General features: G+C 44.0%; 1 protein-coding gene across 2 annotated transcripts; it reads left to right on the top strand.

Moving 5' to 3' along the window:
* The first annotated feature begins 8,129 nt into the window (after positions 1-8,129).
* On the top strand, positions 8,130-19,182 carry LOC142852446 (acylcarnitine hydrolase-like). Of its 2 annotated transcripts, none has more exons than XM_075977258.1 (12): positions 8,130-8,202; positions 10,393-10,597; positions 11,245-11,386; positions 14,775-14,908; positions 14,994-15,252; positions 15,990-16,088; positions 16,346-16,486; positions 16,598-16,678; positions 16,906-17,050; positions 17,592-17,729; positions 18,505-18,577; positions 18,999-19,182. In XM_075977258.1, exons 1-12 carry the CDS (start codon positions 8,130-8,132, stop codon positions 19,180-19,182), a joined length of 1,674 nt encoding a protein of 557 aa, XP_075833373.1. The 2 variants fall into 2 exon arrangements, with proteins under 2 accessions (XP_075833373.1, XP_075833374.1); XM_075977259.1 differs by having other exon boundaries at positions 14,994-15,256; positions 15,994-16,088.
* The last annotated feature ends 429 nt before the right edge of the window (positions 19,183-19,611 follow it).

Raw genomic sequence — 19,611 nt, 5'->3', positions numbered from 1 at the left:
TTAAAAATCCAGTGCAAGGAAGAGCAACCCCAGGACAGCATGACCTTTGGGGTCACATTGTCCATTCTGGACACCATGGGCAGAGAACGATACCCTCCCAGAGGGCTGGTGCCAGATTCTCCCACTCTTGCCTGAGCTCAGTACTGGGCTCCTGCTGCCAATTATTAAGAACATTAGACTGTTCAGATAACACAAAGAATCTAGGTCCATGTTTTTGGTCTTAGAAGAGCTGGGACAGTCATCTGCCATAGGCCCACTGTTCCTTCAGTGAGGAAGTTGAGGGAAGAGAGAACATCTGCCCAGGACGGACTGGGAGCACAGACAATTTGAAGGGATACACTGCCTTGCTGGATGGGAGGAGTCAGGCACAGCCATGGTTGTACCATGTCAGTGGAAACATTCAGAAAAGCCCTGAGAAGGAAGGCCTTTTTTTGCCAGGCTCTGAGTACTCTATATTTTTGAAGACTAGAGAGATGGAACCAGATTCGCAGGTAGCATTGCTGGCTGTCTAAAGTAGACACCCATCCAGTTCCATCCATGAAGGCTTTCCTAGCCAAGCAGGATCTCCTGACCCTGTATTCATTGGTGAATCCTGACAGGGTTATCTGGGATTCTGAAACTCCTGTTCATGGCTCACTATCTCAGCTTTATCATAAGCTGTCAGAGTCCAGAGAGTTCTGGTGTTGAAACCAACCAGCCCTAAAAATATTTGTCAGGAGGATAAGTGACTGCAAACTCGTTCTCAGTAGGAGTTGCCATCACACTAGCCACGGTATAAAGTAAAAAATGGACGGGGGGAAAAGCACTTTTGAAAGTGCCCCACAAAAACAGAGTAACATCCACATTAAAGATATCACAGATCTAGTGGAGTTCATAGACACCCACAAAACACCCCATTAAACACTACAAAATGTGAGTTTTTGGAAGCCCGTGAGAATTTTCTACAAAATAGGTTATGTATTGGGACACACAAGAAGTTTTAAGAAATACTGGAAATTTGAAATACTTACATCTATTCGATCACAATAGGATAAGATTCTAAATCCACAGTAAGAGAAACTATAGAAGACATATAGTTTAGTAGGAATAAACAACACACTACTGACTGATGATTACATTTCTTGAGTGAAATCAAGAGGGAAATTTAAAAATTTGTAGAATCAAATGATAAAGAAAAGACAACAATGCCAAACCCTAGAGGATACACTCAAGTCATCCCCAGGCTCTAATGCCTAAATCAAATAATCAAATGCCTGCCCCTTCTCCATCTGAATACTCAACACATACCTCCTTAGAGAATCCAGAATCTCAGTCACAGCTTTCTGCTCTCTGCTCTCCATTACAAAAGCAACATTTGATCTGAGAATCTGGGGATCACAAACATGGTGACTCTAGGTTGAGGGTATGGGTTTCTGGTATCTGGAATGGCTCCAGAGGCCATTCTGTGCCTTCCCAGGGAACCAAAGAGTGAGCAAACCCAGCAGATATGGCCTCCACCACCTGCTAAATACTGGTTCTTCTCTGTCTAAGAGTGCAGCTCCCCTGCAGCTACCACTTTGTCCTTCTCCCAACGAGCTTCTTCCCTACACCTCTGTGGGTACAAATTCCCGAGTGGACAAGGTCTGAAACATCTTCCTGTTGGGAAACATGGTGTATCCATTGCAACACAGACTCAGACCTAGGGAGTAATCATGCCACTGTAACCGTTTCCTGAACGTTGTGGCCTGTGGGCTCCTGCTTCTCCACCTCTGTGCCTGTGCTAAGACTCCACAAGAGGGAGGTGAGGTCTGGGGTCTGAGAGTCAGAGACTGAGAAGGTTGGTGTTAAGGACCAATGGAAGAGTAAACTAGTAGAGGGGACAGGTGACAGTGAGGGAAAGTGCCTGTCTTAGCTGGGGTTTTCATTGCTGCAAGGAGACACCATGACCACAGCAGCTCTTTAACTGGAGTGGCTTGCTTTTGCAATTTCAGATGTTCAGTCTGTCATCATCATGAACTGCACCTCTAAGTGGCTTCCGTTTCTCAGCTCTTTTTTCCAAGATGGATTTTACTATGTAGTCCAAGCTGACCTTAAACTCCATCCTATGCCTCTACCTTCTAACCACTGGAATTAGAGAAAAGCAACACCAAGCCTAGATTTTTTTCGTAACCTTTGACAAAGCTGTTATGAACATTTTCAGACATGAATCTGTAATCAGGAAGTGCATAGAATACTGGTGCCCTCTGTCAGAGATGTGGACTTGAGTGCAGCTGAGGTAAGGCTGAGTTAGCCCACCTAGGGCTAAGACAACTCCAACACTTACATCATCTTTCATCTCCCCATTCATTCCTCCTTTAGCCAACACTCACAATGCACACCCTGCATGGAATTTACTTCCAAGTCTTCCAGGAACCTGCTCTTGTCACATACACCGTCAGTTTCTCTAGGAAGCTGTGAACAGATATGTTCCCAAAGGATGCTTGCCTTCCTCCACACCCTCCCTGGTCCAAGTCCCTTCCTCGCCTCTATTTTTTCCACTTTCTCACTCCTTTTTCTGGCTCTCTTGGACCTCTTTTCCTAGGGTTGTCCTTTTGAGAGCATACCCCAATTCAGAATGACAGGACCCCTTGCCCATCTCTCACTCAGTCATCCATGCTTTTATATCTTCTAGTTGTCCAGAAGCAAAACCAGACACGAGACATCCAGTGTCTTAGCTCATTGCAGCTGCTGCCACACGTGAACCCTTCACTGTCTGACTTACACAGAGTTTATTGCTACCTGGTCTGGAGGCTAGGAGCCCTGGTCATGGTACAGCAAGCCTCACTTCCAGGGAGGTTGTGGTCTCTGGTTCTGAGGGGTCACCCCTCGCTGTGTGTTCGCATAACAGATTAGGAAGCAAGATCCCATTGCCTAATCATTAAGGGCTAGAGAAAAGGCTCAGCAAGCAGATGCAAGTACCTGCTGCTGCTCCAGAGGCAGCAGGTTCCAATCTGAGCACCCTAGTTAATGGGCTCACACAGCTGCCTGCGACTCCAGCTCCAGGAGATCCATTCCTTGATTCTGCCCCCATGGGCACTCTCACGCACACAGAGATATACACATATACAACTAAAAATGAATCTTTTTGTAACACTCTGCTCGCTCATCTTCTGTTGCTATAAAAATGTGAAGCTGCAACTTTTGAAGAGTTTCTTCTAGCTCACAATTTGGGAAACCAAACTCCAAGGTGGCTCCTACCATTCACATGAGGAAGCACTACTAGGCCGCCTCACAGCATGGTGGAGAGCAGAAGAGAAACCCAGTGTTGAAGAGGCAAACCCATGAAGGGGACCTGCTTATTACAATCCACACCCCTGAGGCCCATGAGAGCTGGGTTATTCCCTGCCAACAGCAGTGCCCCAACACCTAACTACTGCCCAATAGAACATAAAAGAACTTGAACAGATCAGGCTCTATCACTGAGCCCCAATGTTCCCCAGATATGCAATAATCTACAGTCAATTAAAATAATCTCTTAGTTAGGTGTAGCGGGACACACCTATAACTGTTATATTACTGGAGACAAAGTAGGTGGATGAGGCATTCAAGGACAGTCTGAGCTGCACAGCAAGTTCAAGGTCAACCTCAGCTCCAGAGAGACTGTGCTGGTTAATTTTTCTATCGCTGTACCAGAACACCAGAAAGAAAAAAGGGGGCTCATGGTTGGGGGGCACATGGTCCATCGCAGCATGGAAAGCAGGGCAGCAGCACCTGTCCCAGCTCCCGTCTGAGGTGGTGGGACCCTGGGGCACCTGTGTACAACATAGCTGCACTCAAGACGCAGTCTTTCTTCTGGAGAACTTCTCAGCACAGCGCCGCCTGCTGGTAATCAAGTGCTCGTACATGCAATCAATCGTGAGGGACATTTCAGACTCCAGCCCCAAGAGACCCTGTCTCAAAAACAAATAAGAAAGTTTTTTTCAAGTGAACCCCTTAATTAGTCTGAGCAACTTACAATGTGCAACCACCACATCAAGCTTACAAAGTTTCTTTCACTTCCAAGGCTTTCCGGGTGCCTCTTGCAGTCTCATGGCCCCGAACCCTGCTTCAAAGCAACCATCTTAGTTAGGGTCTCTATTGCTGTGAAGAGACACCATGACCACAGCAACTCTCATAAAGGAAAATGTTTTATTGGAACTGGCTTACAGTTCAGAGGTTTAGTCCGTTATCATCTTGGCAGGAAGCATGGTACATACAGGCAGACATAGTGCTGGAGAGGTAGCTGAGAGTTCTACATCTGGATCCACAGGCAGCAGGAAGACACAGTGAGCCACTGGGCCTGGCTTGAGTTTCTGCAACCTCAAAGCCCACCCCAGCTGCATATTTTTCTCCAACAAGGCCACACACACTCGAATAAGGCCACACTTCCTAATAGTGTCACCTCCTATGGGCCTTTGGGGACAATTTTTATTCAAACCAACACAGCAACCATGCAATTACTTTTGCTACTGTAGGAGAGAGCCCTTGCCTTGGGTCCCATATGAAAGGCATGCTTTATTACTGGCCTTGTCATTTCACACAATGTGTTTGTTTCCTTAAGAAATTCTTGTACTTATATGGCGTGTGTGTATGTCCCTTCTCAGAAATCTCCATGAGGTCACCCAGTCCAGCCTGACATGCCCCAGGGCATCAGAACACTGCCTTTTGAGGTGAGACTGGACAGGACTGGGGGACTAATTTCACCCACAAGCCAGTCATAAAAAAGACCAGATATTTACTGGCTATGGTAGAGACATTATTGAGATGGGTAAAGGCTTTTTCTTGAATATCTAAGGAGGCTGATTTGCTGATGAATTGAAGCCATATCTGGGTGCCTATGTCTTCACCGACCCAACTGTATGTGTCACCTGTCTGTAAGCCTGTCTGCCTGCTTCTGGAGCCCAAATGTGCCACCATTTCCCTGGGTACCTACTAGCATCTGCCTGTGGTTCATGTGCTGATGAACAGAGTATGTCACATCAGCCTAAATAAATGAACCGGGGACAGGGGTAAGAAGGGAAGAAGTAAAAGAAAGAGAGAACATGGAGATGAAATAGGGGCTGGAGAGGTGGCTCAGTGATTAACAGCACTTGCAGCTCTCGCAGAGAACCTGAGTTCCATTCGACCTCATTACAGCTCATAACCATAGCTCTAGTTCCAGGGGATCCAACTCTTTTTTGGCCTCTGTGGGCACCAGGAACACACAAAGTGCATTATACATGTATGTAGGTAAAACCTTACATATAAAATTTTAAAATGAAAATGAAAACATTTACAAATGGAAAGCAGACTATTGGGAGGGAAGGGATCATTGATGAGAATAGGAAGAAGGCAAGAGAAGATATTGGGAGAGAGTGTGATTATAAACACTACATACATGTATAAAATGTCATAATAAAACATCAGTGTGTTATATTTCTTTTTAAGAAGAAGGGGAAGGAGAAAAGCACAAGTGGCTTTTCGTACACAGTGTAATCATGTGTTATTAGATAATATGGTCATGATTTTATAGAACCATTAAAAGTTAATCATTTGATTGACTACAGAGATGCTTAGTGTTATATACTTACTTTTATGATATCCATTTATGAACAGAAAAGCAACTTGTGAGATCATTAACTTTATAGCATATAAAATCTCATCGATAACCATAAAAGACAGTGTGTAATAAAAAAAAAGTAAGTTGTCAGAGTTGCAGTGAGTCTAACTGAAACAGTCATGGCTTCACTAGGAAGAGTATGTATAGAATTAAGGTCACCACTGTAACAGATGATAAACGGGCCAAACAAGAAATCAGAGAAACATCACCCTTCACAATAGCCACAAATAACATAAAATATCTTGGGGTAACACTAACCATACAAATGAAAGCTCTATACGACAAGAACTTTAAAACTTTGAAGAAAGAAATTGAAGAAGACACCAGAAAATGGAAAGATCTCCCATGCGCTTACATAGGTAGAATAAAGATAGTAAAAATGACATTCTTACCAAAAACAATCTACAGATTCAATGCAATGCCTAGCAAAATTCCAGCAAAATTCTTCACAGACCTCAAAAGAACAATACTCAACTTCATATGGAAAACAAAAAACCCAGGAGAGCCAAAACAATCCTGTACAACAAAAGAACTTCTGGAGGCATCACAATCCTAAACTTCAAACTCTACTATAGAGTTACAGTAATGAAAAAGCCTGGTATTGGCATAAAATCAGACAGAAGGACCAATGGAATCTAATTGAAGACCTGGATATCAATCCACACACCTCCGAACTCCTGGTTTTTGACAAAGAAACTAAAAATATAAAATGGAAAAAAAGAGAATATTCAACAAATGGTGCTGGCATAACTGGATATCAACATGCAGAAGAATGCAAATAAATCCATATTTATCACCATGCAAAACTCAAGTCCAAATGGATTAGACCTCAACATAAAAGCAACCACACTGAACCTCATAGAAGAGAAAGTGGGAAGTACACTTGAACACATTGACACAAGAGACCACTTCCTAAATATAACCCCAGTAGCACAGACACTGAGAGCAACAATTAATAAATAAGACCTCCTGAAACTGAGAAGCTTCTGCAAAGCAAAGGACATGGTCAGTAAGACAAAACGACAGCCTACAGAACGGGAAAAGATCTTCACCAACCCCACATCAGACAGAGGTCTTATCTCCAAAATATACAAAGAACTCACTCAAGAAACTTGACATCAAAAGAACAAATAATCCAATAAAAAATGGAGTACAGACCTAAACAGAGAACTCTTTACAGGCAAACCCCTAAGGGCTAAAAGACACTTAAGAAAATGCTCAACATCCTTAGCCATCAGAGAAACGCAAATCATAACAACTCTGAGATTCCATCTTAAACCTGTCAAAATGACCAAGATCAAAAACACTGATGACAACTTATGCTGGAGAGGTTGTAAAATAAGGGGAACACTCCTCCATTGTTGTTGGGAGTGCAAAATTGTACAGATGCTTTGGAAATCAGTGTGGCGATTTCTCAGAAAATTAGGAAACAACTTTCCTCAAGAACCAGCAATACCACTTTTGGGTATATACCCAAAAGACACTCAATCATACCACAAGGACACGTGCTCAACTATGTTCATAGATGCCCCTCAACTGAAGAATAGATAAAAAAAATGTGGTTCATTTACACAATGGAATATTACACAAAGGTAAAAAAAAGATGACATCTTGAAGTTTGTAGGCAAATGGATGGATCTAGAAAAAAACATATTGAGTATTGTAAACCAGACCCAGAAAGACAAATATAATATGTATTCACTCATAAGTGATTTTTAGACATAAAGAAAAGAAAAAAAAACAGCCTACAGGCCAAAACCCCAGAGAAACTAGACAATAAAGAGGACCCTCCCTAAGAGAACATACATGGCTCTACATAGGAAGGTAAGCAAAACAAGATCTCCTGAGTAAATTTGGAGCATGGGGGTCACAAGAGAGGTTAGAAGGGTAGAGGGGAGTAAGAGAGGAGAGTGGAGAATAATATATAGCTCAATGAAAAAAAATAAAAAAAATCACCACTGTAAGGGAGGAGAGACTGAATGCAGACTTCGTGAATTATGACTCAAGAAAGCAAGAAGCTTGGGAGTGAGGGGTGTGCTGAGAGCACCCTGGGCTTGCTCCTGCTCTTCCTTTATCAAGAGGACAATTCTCAAGTATTCATTCCACGCATCTGTGGGAACCTCACAGTGCACACCTCCTTAGAAAAGCAACCATGGCTTTCATAGCTTTCTGTTCCTTGCTCTCTGTCCCACACCTACACAGGACCTGTGATTCCAAGGACAGTAAACATGGTGACCCCAGGTTTGAGGTAACGGTTGCCGCTATCAGAATAATTAGCTTCTGAAGCTATGTTGTGCCTTGCAATGAGATCAAAAAAGGAATGCACATCACAGAAGAGCATTTGCCCCACCTGCTGAACCCCGGTTCCTATCAGTTCTGCTTAGTCACAGCTCTCCTGCAACTTTGCCCTGCCCACCAAGCTCCCGCCTATAAATCTTGGGGTTCAAATAACTGTCTAGGCAGAGCCCACATAGTCTGCTTCCTGCACTCAGCGCATCCCATAGCAGCACAGACTCAGTCCTCAGAGCTGATCATGCCGTCCTGCAAACGTCGTGGTTGGCTGATTGCTGGAGCCTGTGCGCTTCTGTTTCTTCTCCATGTGCAGGGTGAGACTCCTTACATGGGTGGTGGGGGCCAGAGTTACCAATTTTGGCAGAGGCAGAGGCTGAGGCTGTGGTAGGAAAGGTAGCAAGGGAGGAAGAGCAGGTAGAGATGACAGAGAGGAAAAGTGGCCCCTGTAGCCCAGAGAGTCAGTGATGTCTGAGGACACTCAATAGAACAGAGGGCTACTCTGCCAAGCCTGGGCCTGAGAGTCAGAAGGAAGAGTGTTGGGGACAGAGGGACAGATGGGCCATGTCCCCTTTCTGTATAGGGTTGTGCCTGTGGCTGGAGCTCTTACTGACTCATGGGTAATAATAAAATAAATTACACCTTCCTACTAGCATTGAACTCCAAATGGGTCACCCTCTCAGACAGAGAAGCATCACAGTATTCTCCAAACAATCCTGGGAAATTTTCCTGGCCCTCGGTCATACAGTTCTCCAGCCCTACAACAGTTGCCCAACTGAGAGGCTCATATTCCCTTTCCCATTTTCTGACCTTTGGAAAGGGTACAACTCGGAGTCCAAGGCAAAGGGAATGTGCTCTGTGTCTGCCAGAAAGTCTTCAGGTTTATGAATAGGTGAGCCAGAAGGGTACTGTGCCCGGCGTCAGTGTGCAACCCTGAGGCCTCCTGCCAAAAAGTGTTCAAGCCTGAGTCATGCTGACCTCCTGCCAGGCCTCCTCAATTAGATTTTCCCTAAGGAGGCCATAATGACTTCACACTGGGAATCTTCCCTGCTATTGTCCAGGTTCTGAGATGTCACCAGGGGCTTACTTGAACATTCTTCTTTGGATCCTGGGTTCAGAATCACTGATAACTATAAGAGGGCACAGAGTTGTGCACCATTCAGGCCAGGCTCATCCATGGGACATCAAGATAAGATCGGAGTGAGCTGGTGTAATGGCACACACCTGTAAATGGTGTTCGAGATGAGGGAGAGAAGGTAGAAGGCTTTTCAGCTGCAAGCCAGCCTGGGCTACACGGCAAGAACCTGTCTGGTGGGATGGTAAACGTAGAAATGTTAAAACAGAATACCACAGCAATTTCAGCATCAGTAATAATCAGGAAGAGGAGGACATCTGGAAGTAAACTTGGTCAGCAATGCTTACCATAGCAAAATCACATAAATAAATGGTCAGATGGCAGTCTCATCAATGGTGTCTTTTGGTTTTAAATATGACATAGGTGACATTAGTTGATTTAATTACAGGGTAATTTTCTGCTATTTTATTTTTTTTTACTTTTCATGGACTTCCGTTTTGCACGTACAGCTGTTATAAAGACACAGTAACTCTTGAGAAGGTGACACGTGTAATTAGAGATGTGTTATCCTTTCCCCACATGCCACTCAAAATCAGAATCTCTATGGGTGGTGGCGGTACACGCCTATAATCCCAGCAATCAGGAGGCAGAGGCAGGTGAATCTCTGTGAGCTCGAGACCAACCTAGTCTACAAAACAAGTTCCAGGACAGTCAGAGCTTTTACACCAAGAAACCTTGTCTAGAAAAACCAAGGAAAAAAGAGGGAAAAAAAGAGAATCTCTGCTTAATAAACTTCAATTTTTTTATTTAAAAATGAAAAAGGAAAATGTATGCATAGTTTTTTTATCTTTAACATATTTGTCACATCCCTTCCTGGGCTGTTTTCCTGCCTCCTGACTGAAAGTACACTCACTCCAATATGTGGGTGAGCTTTTCTTGGGGGTGAAGCATCCTGGCTGTAGCCTGACTCTTAGCAAACCCATTTCAGCAGGTTTTGCCTGTTGCTGTAGCAGTGACAGATTCTAGTGGCCCATGTCCTCAGTGATCTATATGGACAGCTATGGCAAGTGGCATAGTGTCCCGTAGAGAGCGTGTTGCTGGAGATAGGAATGAGTTTTCAGCACTGGAAAGAAGTTGGCAAATTGCCCTCCAGTCCCTGAGAGTGGCTGCTGCTTTGGCTACTTGTTACCCACACCAAGTAACATCAAATATGCAATCCATGTTTATCAGGTGTAGAAGAGTTTTGCTTTTTATGGAAAATGGCAGGTCTGCCAAATTCTTCCACACTGGAACATGATGCTGTGGAGACAAGTTGCCAGGGAGGTGGGTATGTGGAAAAGACTGATTGAGGATAGCAAGAAAGAAGTAACAGCCATAGTGTGGACTTAGATGGTTGAGCAAACCCAACCTTGATATCGCATGTCACTTACAGGTGAAGACTCAGCCAACCCCATCAGGACTACCCACACGGGACAGGTGCAGGGGAACCTTATCCACTTGAATGACACCAAAGAGGGCGTCTACATCTTCCTGGGAATTCCCTTTGCCAAGCCACCTCTAGGAGACCTGAGATTTGCACCTCCTGAGCCTCCTGAATCATGGAGTGGTGTGAGGGATGGGACCACCTACCCAGCCATGTAAGTCCTCCTGAGTCCCAGAAAATGTCAGGTCCTGAAATGGGCAGGAGCTCAGAACCTGACCAGACTGCAGTGCTTTCTCCATCTCCTGCCCTCCACTGCATTCTCTCTGTGATGGGATATGCTGCAGATGCCAGAGAAAGGCCAAAGTGATGATGGTTCCTTAGCAAAATCACCCTCCACAATTACCGTACCAACCTATAGGTGTCCAGGTACCACTGGCCAAGAGGCAGTTCCTTGAGAGTCTGGATGTGAGGTGACGGATGTTCCACCACCGTGTTTATCAATGCAGCATCTATATGGGTTCAGGACCCAATTCCCAGGCCTTGGAGATTACAAAGTGAAATGGTGTCATTACACATGCCAATAGTTTTCACAGAAGTTCATGGAAATATCAATATCCCATCATCAGGAAGACTGGGATCCAAAGACTCATCTGGGATCCTCACGAGAAGTTTGAGCTCCATACCGGTTTTCCCAAAGTCTCTGACCTTTACCTTAGTTGGAAGAGATTTTGGAGTAGGATCTCATGTTATCAGGTCATCATGGGGCCAGAAATAGGGGTTTTGGTGGCTGAGAGCAAATATGTACCAAGAGCCTGTTTTTAACTACCGCACATCTCTTAGAATAACTGTCATTGTCCCCAGGTGTCTACAGAATTCTGAAACAGCGGTTGCAGAAAGTCAGGCAATGATGAAACGGAGCATGCCTCCCATCTCAACTTCTGAGGACTGCCTGTATCTCAACATCTACACACCAGCTCATGCCCGTGAGGGCTCCAAACTGCCTGTGAGTGGCAATCCATACTCAGATCTGGGGGTGGGCATTTCTTCGGGATGACTAAAAGGGGCAAAATCAATGTGAGACCCTGATGAGAAGCCTTCCCTGTCAGGTATCCAGAAAGGCCTTCTCTGCCATGGTACACAACTAAACCCTAGGTATGGGACACAGAGACCTAAACACTCTGGGAAGTCAGTGGTTATGGCTCCTTGATCAACTCTTTTAGTTAGTTTGGATAAAGTTTGTCTATTTTGTTGATTTTCTCAAAAAACCAACTATTTGTTTCATTGATTCTTTGTACTGTTGTCTTTGTATTTTATTGATTTCTGCAGATTGATTCTTTCCTGCTCTCTTTTCCTCTTAGGTGCGCTTACTTCTTTTTGTTCTAGAACTTTCAGGTGTGCTGTTAAGTTGCTAGTATGAACAATCTCCAGCTTTTTTAATGTAGACACTTAATATTATAAACTTTCCTTTTAGCACCATCTTCATTGTGTCCCATAAGTTTGGGTGTGCTGTGTATTCATTTTCATGAATTCTAGAAAGCCTTTAATTTCTTTCTTTATTTCTGTCTTGACCCATTATTCATTCAGTAAAAGGTTGCTCAGTTTCTGTGAGTTTGTATGCTTTCTGTTGTTTCTGTTCTTGCTGATGTCCTGCTTTAGTTTGCAGTTGTCTGATAGGATGAAGGGAATTGCCTCAATTTTCTTGTTGTCTGTTGAGACTTGCTTTGTCGCCAAATACATGCTCAATTTTGAAAATTTTCTGTGAGGTGCTGAGAAGAAGGTATATTCTTTTGCATTTGGGTCGAATGCTCTGTAAATGTGTGTTAGATTAATTTGGCTGATAAAGTCAGTTAGCTCTAGTATTTCTCTGTTTAGTTTCTGTCTGGATGGCCTGTCCATTGATGAGAATAGGGTATTGAAGTCTCCCACTATCAGTGTGTGAGGGTCAATATGTGATTTAAGGTCTAATAGTGTTTCTTTTACAAAAATAGGTGCTCTTGTATTTGGGATAGATGTTAAGAATTGAAATGTCATCTTGGTGTATTTTTTCTTGTGGTTAATATGTAGTATCCTTCCACACCTCTTTTGATTAATTTTATTAGATATTAAAATGCCTACACCAGATTGCTTGTTAGGTTTGTTTGATTAGAATATCTTTTTCTGACCCTTTACCCTGATATTGAGGTATATTTCTTGTATGAGCTGAAGGATTGATTCTATGTTTGTAACCATTCTGTTAATCTGTGTCTTTTTATTGAGGAATTAAGTCGATTGATATTGAGAGATATCAAAGATCAATGATTGTTAATTTTTGTTATTTTGCTGTTGTTGTTGTTGGTGGTGGTGGTGTGTATGTGCTTCCATTCTTTTGGTTTTGCTGGTGTGAGATTATTTATTTACAATGTTTCCATGTGTGTAATTAACCTTGGTTTAGAGTTTTCCTTCTAGTACCTTCTGTAGGGCTGATTTGTATCTAGATATTATTTAAATTTGATTTTATCATGGAATGTTTTAAGGTGATTGAAAGCTTTGCTGGGTATAGTAATCTTGACTGGCACCTGTGGTCTCTTAGAGTCTGTAGCATATCTGGCCAAGACTTTCTGTCTTTTAGAGTCTCCATTGAGAAATCAGGTGTAAGTCTAATAGGTCTGCCTTATATGTTAGTTGGTCTTCTCCCTTTGCTCTGTATGTTTAATGTTTTGATAATTATGTGGTGAAGGTACTTTTCTAGTCCAATCTATTTGGTATTCTGTATGCCTTTTGTACCTATATAGGCATTTCCTTCTTTAAGTTAGGAAAATTTTCTTCCATGGTTTTGTTAAAGATATTCTCTAGGGCTGGAGAGATGGCTCAGTGGTTAAGAGCATTGCCTGCTCTTCCAAAGGTCCTGAGTTCAATTCCCAGCAACCACATGGTGGCTCACAACCATCTGTAATGAGATCTGGTGCCCTCTTCTGGCCTGTAGGCATACACACAGACAGAAAATTGTATACATAATAAAAATAAATAAATAAGCAAATTTTAAAAAAAGATATTCTCGGGGGCTGGAGAGATGGCTCAGTGGTTAAGAGCATTGCCTGCTCTTCCAAAGGTCCTGAGTTCAATTCCCAGCAACCACATGGTGGCTCACAACCATCTTTAAAGACGTCTGGCGCTCTCATCTGGCCTACAGACATACAGACAGAATATTGTATACATAATAAATAAATAAATAAATAAAAAGAAGTTTCTTTAAATAAAAAAAAAATAAAAAAAGATATTCTCTAGGTCTTTGACCTATTTGGTATTCTTCGCCTTTTTCTATTCCTATTATTCATACATTTGCTCTTTTCACAGTGTCCCAGATTTCTTGGATATTTTGTGTCAGGAATTTTTCAGATTTAACATTTTCTTTGGCCAATGTATTAATTTCTTCTATTGTATCTTCGAAGTCTGAGATTCTGTCTTCCATCTCTTGTATTCTGTTGGTGAAGCTGGCCTCTGTAGTTCCTGCTAACTTTTCACTTCCAGGATTCCCTCAGTTTGTGGTTTTTTTTTAATTGTTTCTATAACCATTTTAGTGTCTTGAACAGTTTTATTTCTTTCCTTCAATTGTTTATATTTTTCATTTTCTTTAAGGAGTTTATTCATTTGCTCTCTCAGAACCTCTTTCATCTTCATATTAAGGTTTTTTTTCAGCTGTGTGGGATATTTAAAACCTGCTGTGGTAGGATAGCTGGGTTCTGTTGGAGACACACTGACCTGGCTGTTGTTTATTGTGTTCTTATGCTGGCATCTAGGTATCTGGATTTGGGGTGGTTAGAGCTCTAGGTGTTGGTTTCTGGGTTTTTCTTTCTTTGGTGGGTGTTTTGATACTTAATTTCTGTTTCCTCTCTGGATTTTTAGAAAGTCTTCTGCCTGCTCAGCTGGTGTGTTCACTCGGAATGCTGGGGAGAGATGTTTTGTTGCAGTGCTAGGGGTGACCCTGAGAATTGGGTCTGGGGGAACAGAGAGTGGGGAAGGGCCACAGGCAGCCTACCTGGTCCCAGATCTCTGGTATTAAAGGTATACATCACCATGACCAGCTATGTGCCAATGATTTTTTTGTTAATAATCAGGAAAGTCACCGATGAATATACCCTTTTTCATTCCATTTCATAGGCATCTGAGAGTAGGGGATGTTATTACCCCAGATTTAGAGCCATTAATTCAGGCTTGGGTCCTTAGAGAAGCAGAGAGACTAGCAAGTATCCTGATGGTACTAGAGCCCTGTCTGTGGTCCAGGTGAGGATGTCCTGAGGAGTTTTGTCTGTGTGTCTAAGTACACTGAGCCAAAGCATTAGGTAAAGTAGAAGACACCCAGGTGGAGCTTGAGCTGGGTGGGAACCTCCTGGCATCTGACTTGATTTCCACAGGTAATGGTGTGGATCCATGGGGGTGCACTGGTTTCGGGTATGGCTTCTGTGTACGATGGATCTATGCTGGCAGCCAGGGAGGATGTGGTGGTGGTCACTATCCAGTACCGCCTGGGTGTTCTGGGCTTCTTCAGGTGAGTCTGGAGCTAGCCTGCACTGTGCAGTAGGGGATGAAGAGAAATAAGACAGCCCTGTGATCCCTTCTCTGCATCTTCACAGCACTGGAGATGAGCACGCCAGAGGCAACTGGGGCTACCTGGACCAAGTGGCCGCGCTGCGCTGGGTCAGGAAGAACATCGCCCACTTTGGAGGCAACCCTTACCTTGTCACCATCTTTGGAGAGTCAGCAGGAGGCACAAGTGTGTCTTCACAGGTTGTGTCCCCCATGTCAAAGGGACTCTTCCACAGAGCCATCATGGAGAGTGGGGTGGCCCTGCTGCCTGACCTGATCTCTAACACCTCTGAGGTGGTCTACACAGTGAGTCACTTCAGCCATTGATGACCCTGCAGCCTCAGCCTCCACTCTTTGGTACTCTGGGAGTTTTCTCAATTGGGGAAACAAGGAACATGGGAGACAGCGACTTTTCATTACTTTCTGAGAGATTCAAGGGTTGGAATCCATTTCTCTCTATACAGTCTGGGTGTAATAACCATGTATTGTAGTGACCATCATGTTCAGACACAAATACATATGGGATGACGATATGGCTCAATAGGTAAAAACATAAGGATGTGAGTTCAAATTCCCCCAGAAACCACAAAAAGCTGCATGTGGCAACAAGTGTGTGATCCTGGTATTCATAGGATGAGATAGGAGGCAGAGACCAGAAAATCTCTGAAAGGTCACAAATAAGATAGACTCTTGTAGAAAGGAAGAAATAATGAAAGATCATTTCTCAAACAAGATGGGAAGTGAGGACTAGCAACCAGATGGTGTCCTCGAATCTTTGCATGGAAACCATGGTACAGGCACTCCTGAAGTCACACGCACTCGTGGACAAACACACGTAGCTTACTTTTTAAAGTCTTTAGGTAGAATGACCCCTCTGGCTGTTATATCCGAGCAACAAGAAAATGGGAGTTTTATACTTACTCTATTTCACCAGCACAAAAAGTGTGATGTGCTATTTGGGCACCATGCCAATCAACTGGGGTTGGGAAAACTCCTCTACTTGCCTGAAAGGATGGATCAACTCCTGCCTGATCCCTCTACAGAAAGTGGCCAGCTTATCTGGTTGTGAGACTGTGGACTCAGAGACCCTGGTGCACTGTCTGAGAAACAAGAGTGAAGAGGAGATTCTGGCTATTAACAAGGTTAGGAGAGTTGTGTGACTTGGAGGACCTGGTCAGTGGGATGTGGGCGAGTCAGTCCTTACTACTCTAAACAATTTACTTCTGCTCCATGGTTTGGCATCCTCTTAATCACGTGTGTAAAATAAATACCAAATATCCTAATATATGTAAATTCTGTCAGGGGTGGAGAAACATCCTGAGACAATTAAATGGGGGCAGGGGTAATGGTTCTCAGTGGACATCAGAATTGACCTCCATGTCCCTTGCATGTCCCTCAGGTCTTCAAGATTATCCCTGCTGTGGTGGATGGAGAGTTCTTCCCCAGGCATCCCCAAGAGTTGTTGACTTCTGTGGATTTTCGCCCCGTCCCCAGCATCATTGGTGTCAACAATGATGAGTATGGCTGGCTTGTCCCTATGGTGAGGCACAGTTCCAATTCTCTAGAAGTCTGGGGACTCATAAGGTGAGCAGAGGAAACTTGGTCCATATCTATCACAGTATACTATATAAAATTGTCCTCTCTCTCCCAGGTCATGGGCACTGATCAAATAATAAACGGCATAACCAGAGAGACCCTGCCGGCTATTCTGAAGAACACAGCAACACAGATGGTGAGACTCAATGAGTACTGCCCCCAATAGAAAGAGCCACTATGTATCCTTCCAGACAGCATGCCTACAAAGATCTGTGTGTGTGTGGTTTGTGGAGGGCTCACCCCAGAACTTATACCTTTCCCTCTATATCATATCTTATCCCTGGCCACATTCTCCACACTGAGGCTTCTGCCTATCAAAACAAGAACCTGCCTAAACTCACTCTTCCTGATTCCCTGCTGCAGATGTTACCTCCTGAGTGTAGTGACCTGCTAATGGAAGAGTATATGAACAACACTGAAGATGCTCAGACCCTCCAAATACAGTACAAGGAAATGATGACAGACTTCATGTTTGTAATCCCTGCACTCCAAGTAGCAAAGTTTCAACGTGAGTACATCTGTGATGAGGCCTAGTGGGGAGGAGCTCAGAGCCATGGGTCCCGGATGAGCTTAATAGTGTCCAGGTCCCCACTCATGTCTGGATCACATCTCTGGAACCAAACTCCTGGGACCATTACATCAGTATTTCTTCATTCTAGTGTAAGAGAGGGAAGTGATATCTTATCCAGATACAAACAAAGAAACAGGTTGCTGATACTCCATTAATTTGCCAAACCTACCCAGCTGGGAAGGCCAGGGTCACTGTTTAGCCAAAGGCTTTCCAGGAACTAGTGCCCCAGCCTGGGGCCACCCACTTGACAATTATTATTTTTTATTGAGTTCTACATTTTTCTCTGTTCCCCTTCCTGCCTCTCCCCTCCCCTTAAACCCTCTCCTAAGGTCTCCATGCCCCCAATTTACTCAGAAGATCTTGCCACTTGACAATTATTACACCAGAAAGCTTTATACCGACATATCTTATCACTAAGGGTTAGGCAGGAAAGTTACAGGTGAGAGAATATTATGTAACCATGTGTCCGTACCTCTAGGCTTCCGTGCCCCTGTCTACTTTTATGAATTCCGTCATGTGCCCAGCTACGTCAAAGATACGAGGCCAGCCCATGTGAAAGTTGATCACGGCGATGAGCTTGCCTTTGTTTTTGGGTCCTCGCCCTTGAACATAAAACGTGAGTCTTTCTTGTGTTTCATGAGCTGGATGGGGTCACAGGTGGGTACCTGATGGGCAACTGAGCTCTCAGTCCAGCCGAGAAAATTAAGGCTCTGGGAGAGGACAAAATCAAGTAAGCACCTTTTCCATCCTCAAAAAGTTATACTCAGATTAGAATCTGGACCCTACCAAATATAATCTATTGCCTTAGTTACTTTTCTATTGCTGTGATGAGATACTGTGATCAAGTTGGCTTATAGAGAAAAGCAATTTATTGGGACTTACAGGTTCAAAGGGTTAGTTAGAGTCTATGACCATCAGGGATGGGAGAATAGCAGCATGCAGGCAGGCAAGGCACTGGAACAATAGCTAACTAAAGCTTACATTCTGATCTACAAACACAAGGCAGAGAGAAAGCTAACTGGACCTGACTGGACTTTTAAACCTCAAAGCCAACTTCCAGTGATACACCTCCTCCAACAAGGCCATTTCTCCTAATTCTTCTCAAATAGTTTCACTAACTGGGGACCACACATTCAAATATATGAGTCTATAGGATTCATATCATTTGAGCCACCACACCTATGTTAGATGGAATGAGGACACACTGAGCAGAACTGAACCTGGAGGCATCAATTAGAGGCGTGGGTGGCTCTTGGATCCTTGGTGGTGAAGGAGGAAAAGAGGCCTAGAGTTCAAGGTCAGGCTACAAGAAGCATGGTGATCACGGAGCAGGAATAGGCAGCTGCATGGGGTGGCTGGAACCTGGACCTCTGTCTTCCCCACAGCTACAGCTGTCTTCACTGAGGAGGAGAAGCTGCTGAACAGGAAAGTGATGAAGTACTGGACCAACTTTGCACGACATGGGTGAGAGCACCCCCCTCTCTCAACCTCCTCAGTGGTGGGTCCCTCTCTAGGGCTCCATTGGTGGTTGATGACTTCATTTGCATGCATGGATAACTCATCACATGATAGAGTCCTCCTCACCCCAGGGCACACTTAGGTACGTCATACATATTGGTTACTGGTCACACTGCAATGACTTGACAGGAGCTATGGTATTGTTCTTTAGATTTTGCCTCTGAGAGGGAGACCCAGAATTGTCCAGGAAGTCTTGCCCCACATGGAGCAGACACTAGCAGGTGACACTGTATCCCTGTATAGGACATGTGTTCCATCAGCCCCCTCACCTACTGGCCCAATTAGTCCAGTTCCCTGACATAAATTGGGGGATCACAAATTGTATGAGCATGGCCTTACCATTCCCTGCTGGGTGGCATATCCACAGGAACCCCAACAGCAAGGGTCTACCCTACTGGCCCAAGATGGTTCATAATGAGCAGTACCTGAAGCTGGACATCCACCCTTCTGTGGGCCGAGCCCTGAAGGCCAGAAGGCTGAAGTTCTGGACCAAGACTCTGCCTGAGAAGATCCAGGAGCTAAAGGGGTCTCAGGATAATTACAAAGAATAGTACCCTGTGAGAGGAATGGTGTGAAGGGCTGAATATACATGGGGTCTGACTAACATTCTTAGAGAATCCTGGTTAGATTCTAACAGTCACATCACCATCCCTTACCTCTGCAATTGTCCATTTGGTCTACTTGTACGACAAACCCTTGGTGTGTCACTCGGTCCTCAACATGCTGGGACACCTTTTATGAGACTCCGTGAATGCTCCCATGACTGTAGATGTGTGACCCCTAAGTGCCCCATTCTTCTTTCACTGTCCCCTGGGACAACACCCTTTCCTTCCTTTTCATCTGCTCTCATCCTCTCTCCTCTTCTCCAAGCCCCAGACAGTCTTCAGATGAAACAGAAGCTTTGAAAATCTTTATTATATGGGAGTGGACTGTCAAAATCTTATGTTCTCTCAGCAAGTCTCATGTCTTCTTATTTGTAA

This window comes from Microtus pennsylvanicus, chromosome 6 (genome assembly GCF_037038515.1).
Source record: "Microtus pennsylvanicus isolate mMicPen1 chromosome 6, mMicPen1.hap1, whole genome shotgun sequence".
NCBI classification, from domain to species: domain Eukaryota; kingdom Metazoa; phylum Chordata; class Mammalia; order Rodentia; family Cricetidae; genus Microtus; species Microtus pennsylvanicus.
The sequence above is the reverse complement of the archived record's forward strand: the minus strand, read 5'-3'. Positions and strand labels throughout refer to the sequence as shown.

Coding starts and splice junctions, on each gene's coding strand:
- LOC142852446 (XM_075977258.1), top strand. CDS start 8,130: ATGCCGTCCTGCAAACGTCGTGGTTGGCTGATTGCTGGAGCCTGTGCG. Junction 8,203..10,392: donor GTTTCTTCTCCATGTGCAGG/GTGAGACTCCTT, acceptor TGTCACTTACAG/GTGAAGACTCAGCCAACCCC. Junction 14,909..14,993: donor GGTGTTCTGGGCTTCTTCAG/GTGAGTCTGGAG, acceptor GCATCTTCACAG/CACTGGAGATGAGCACGCCA.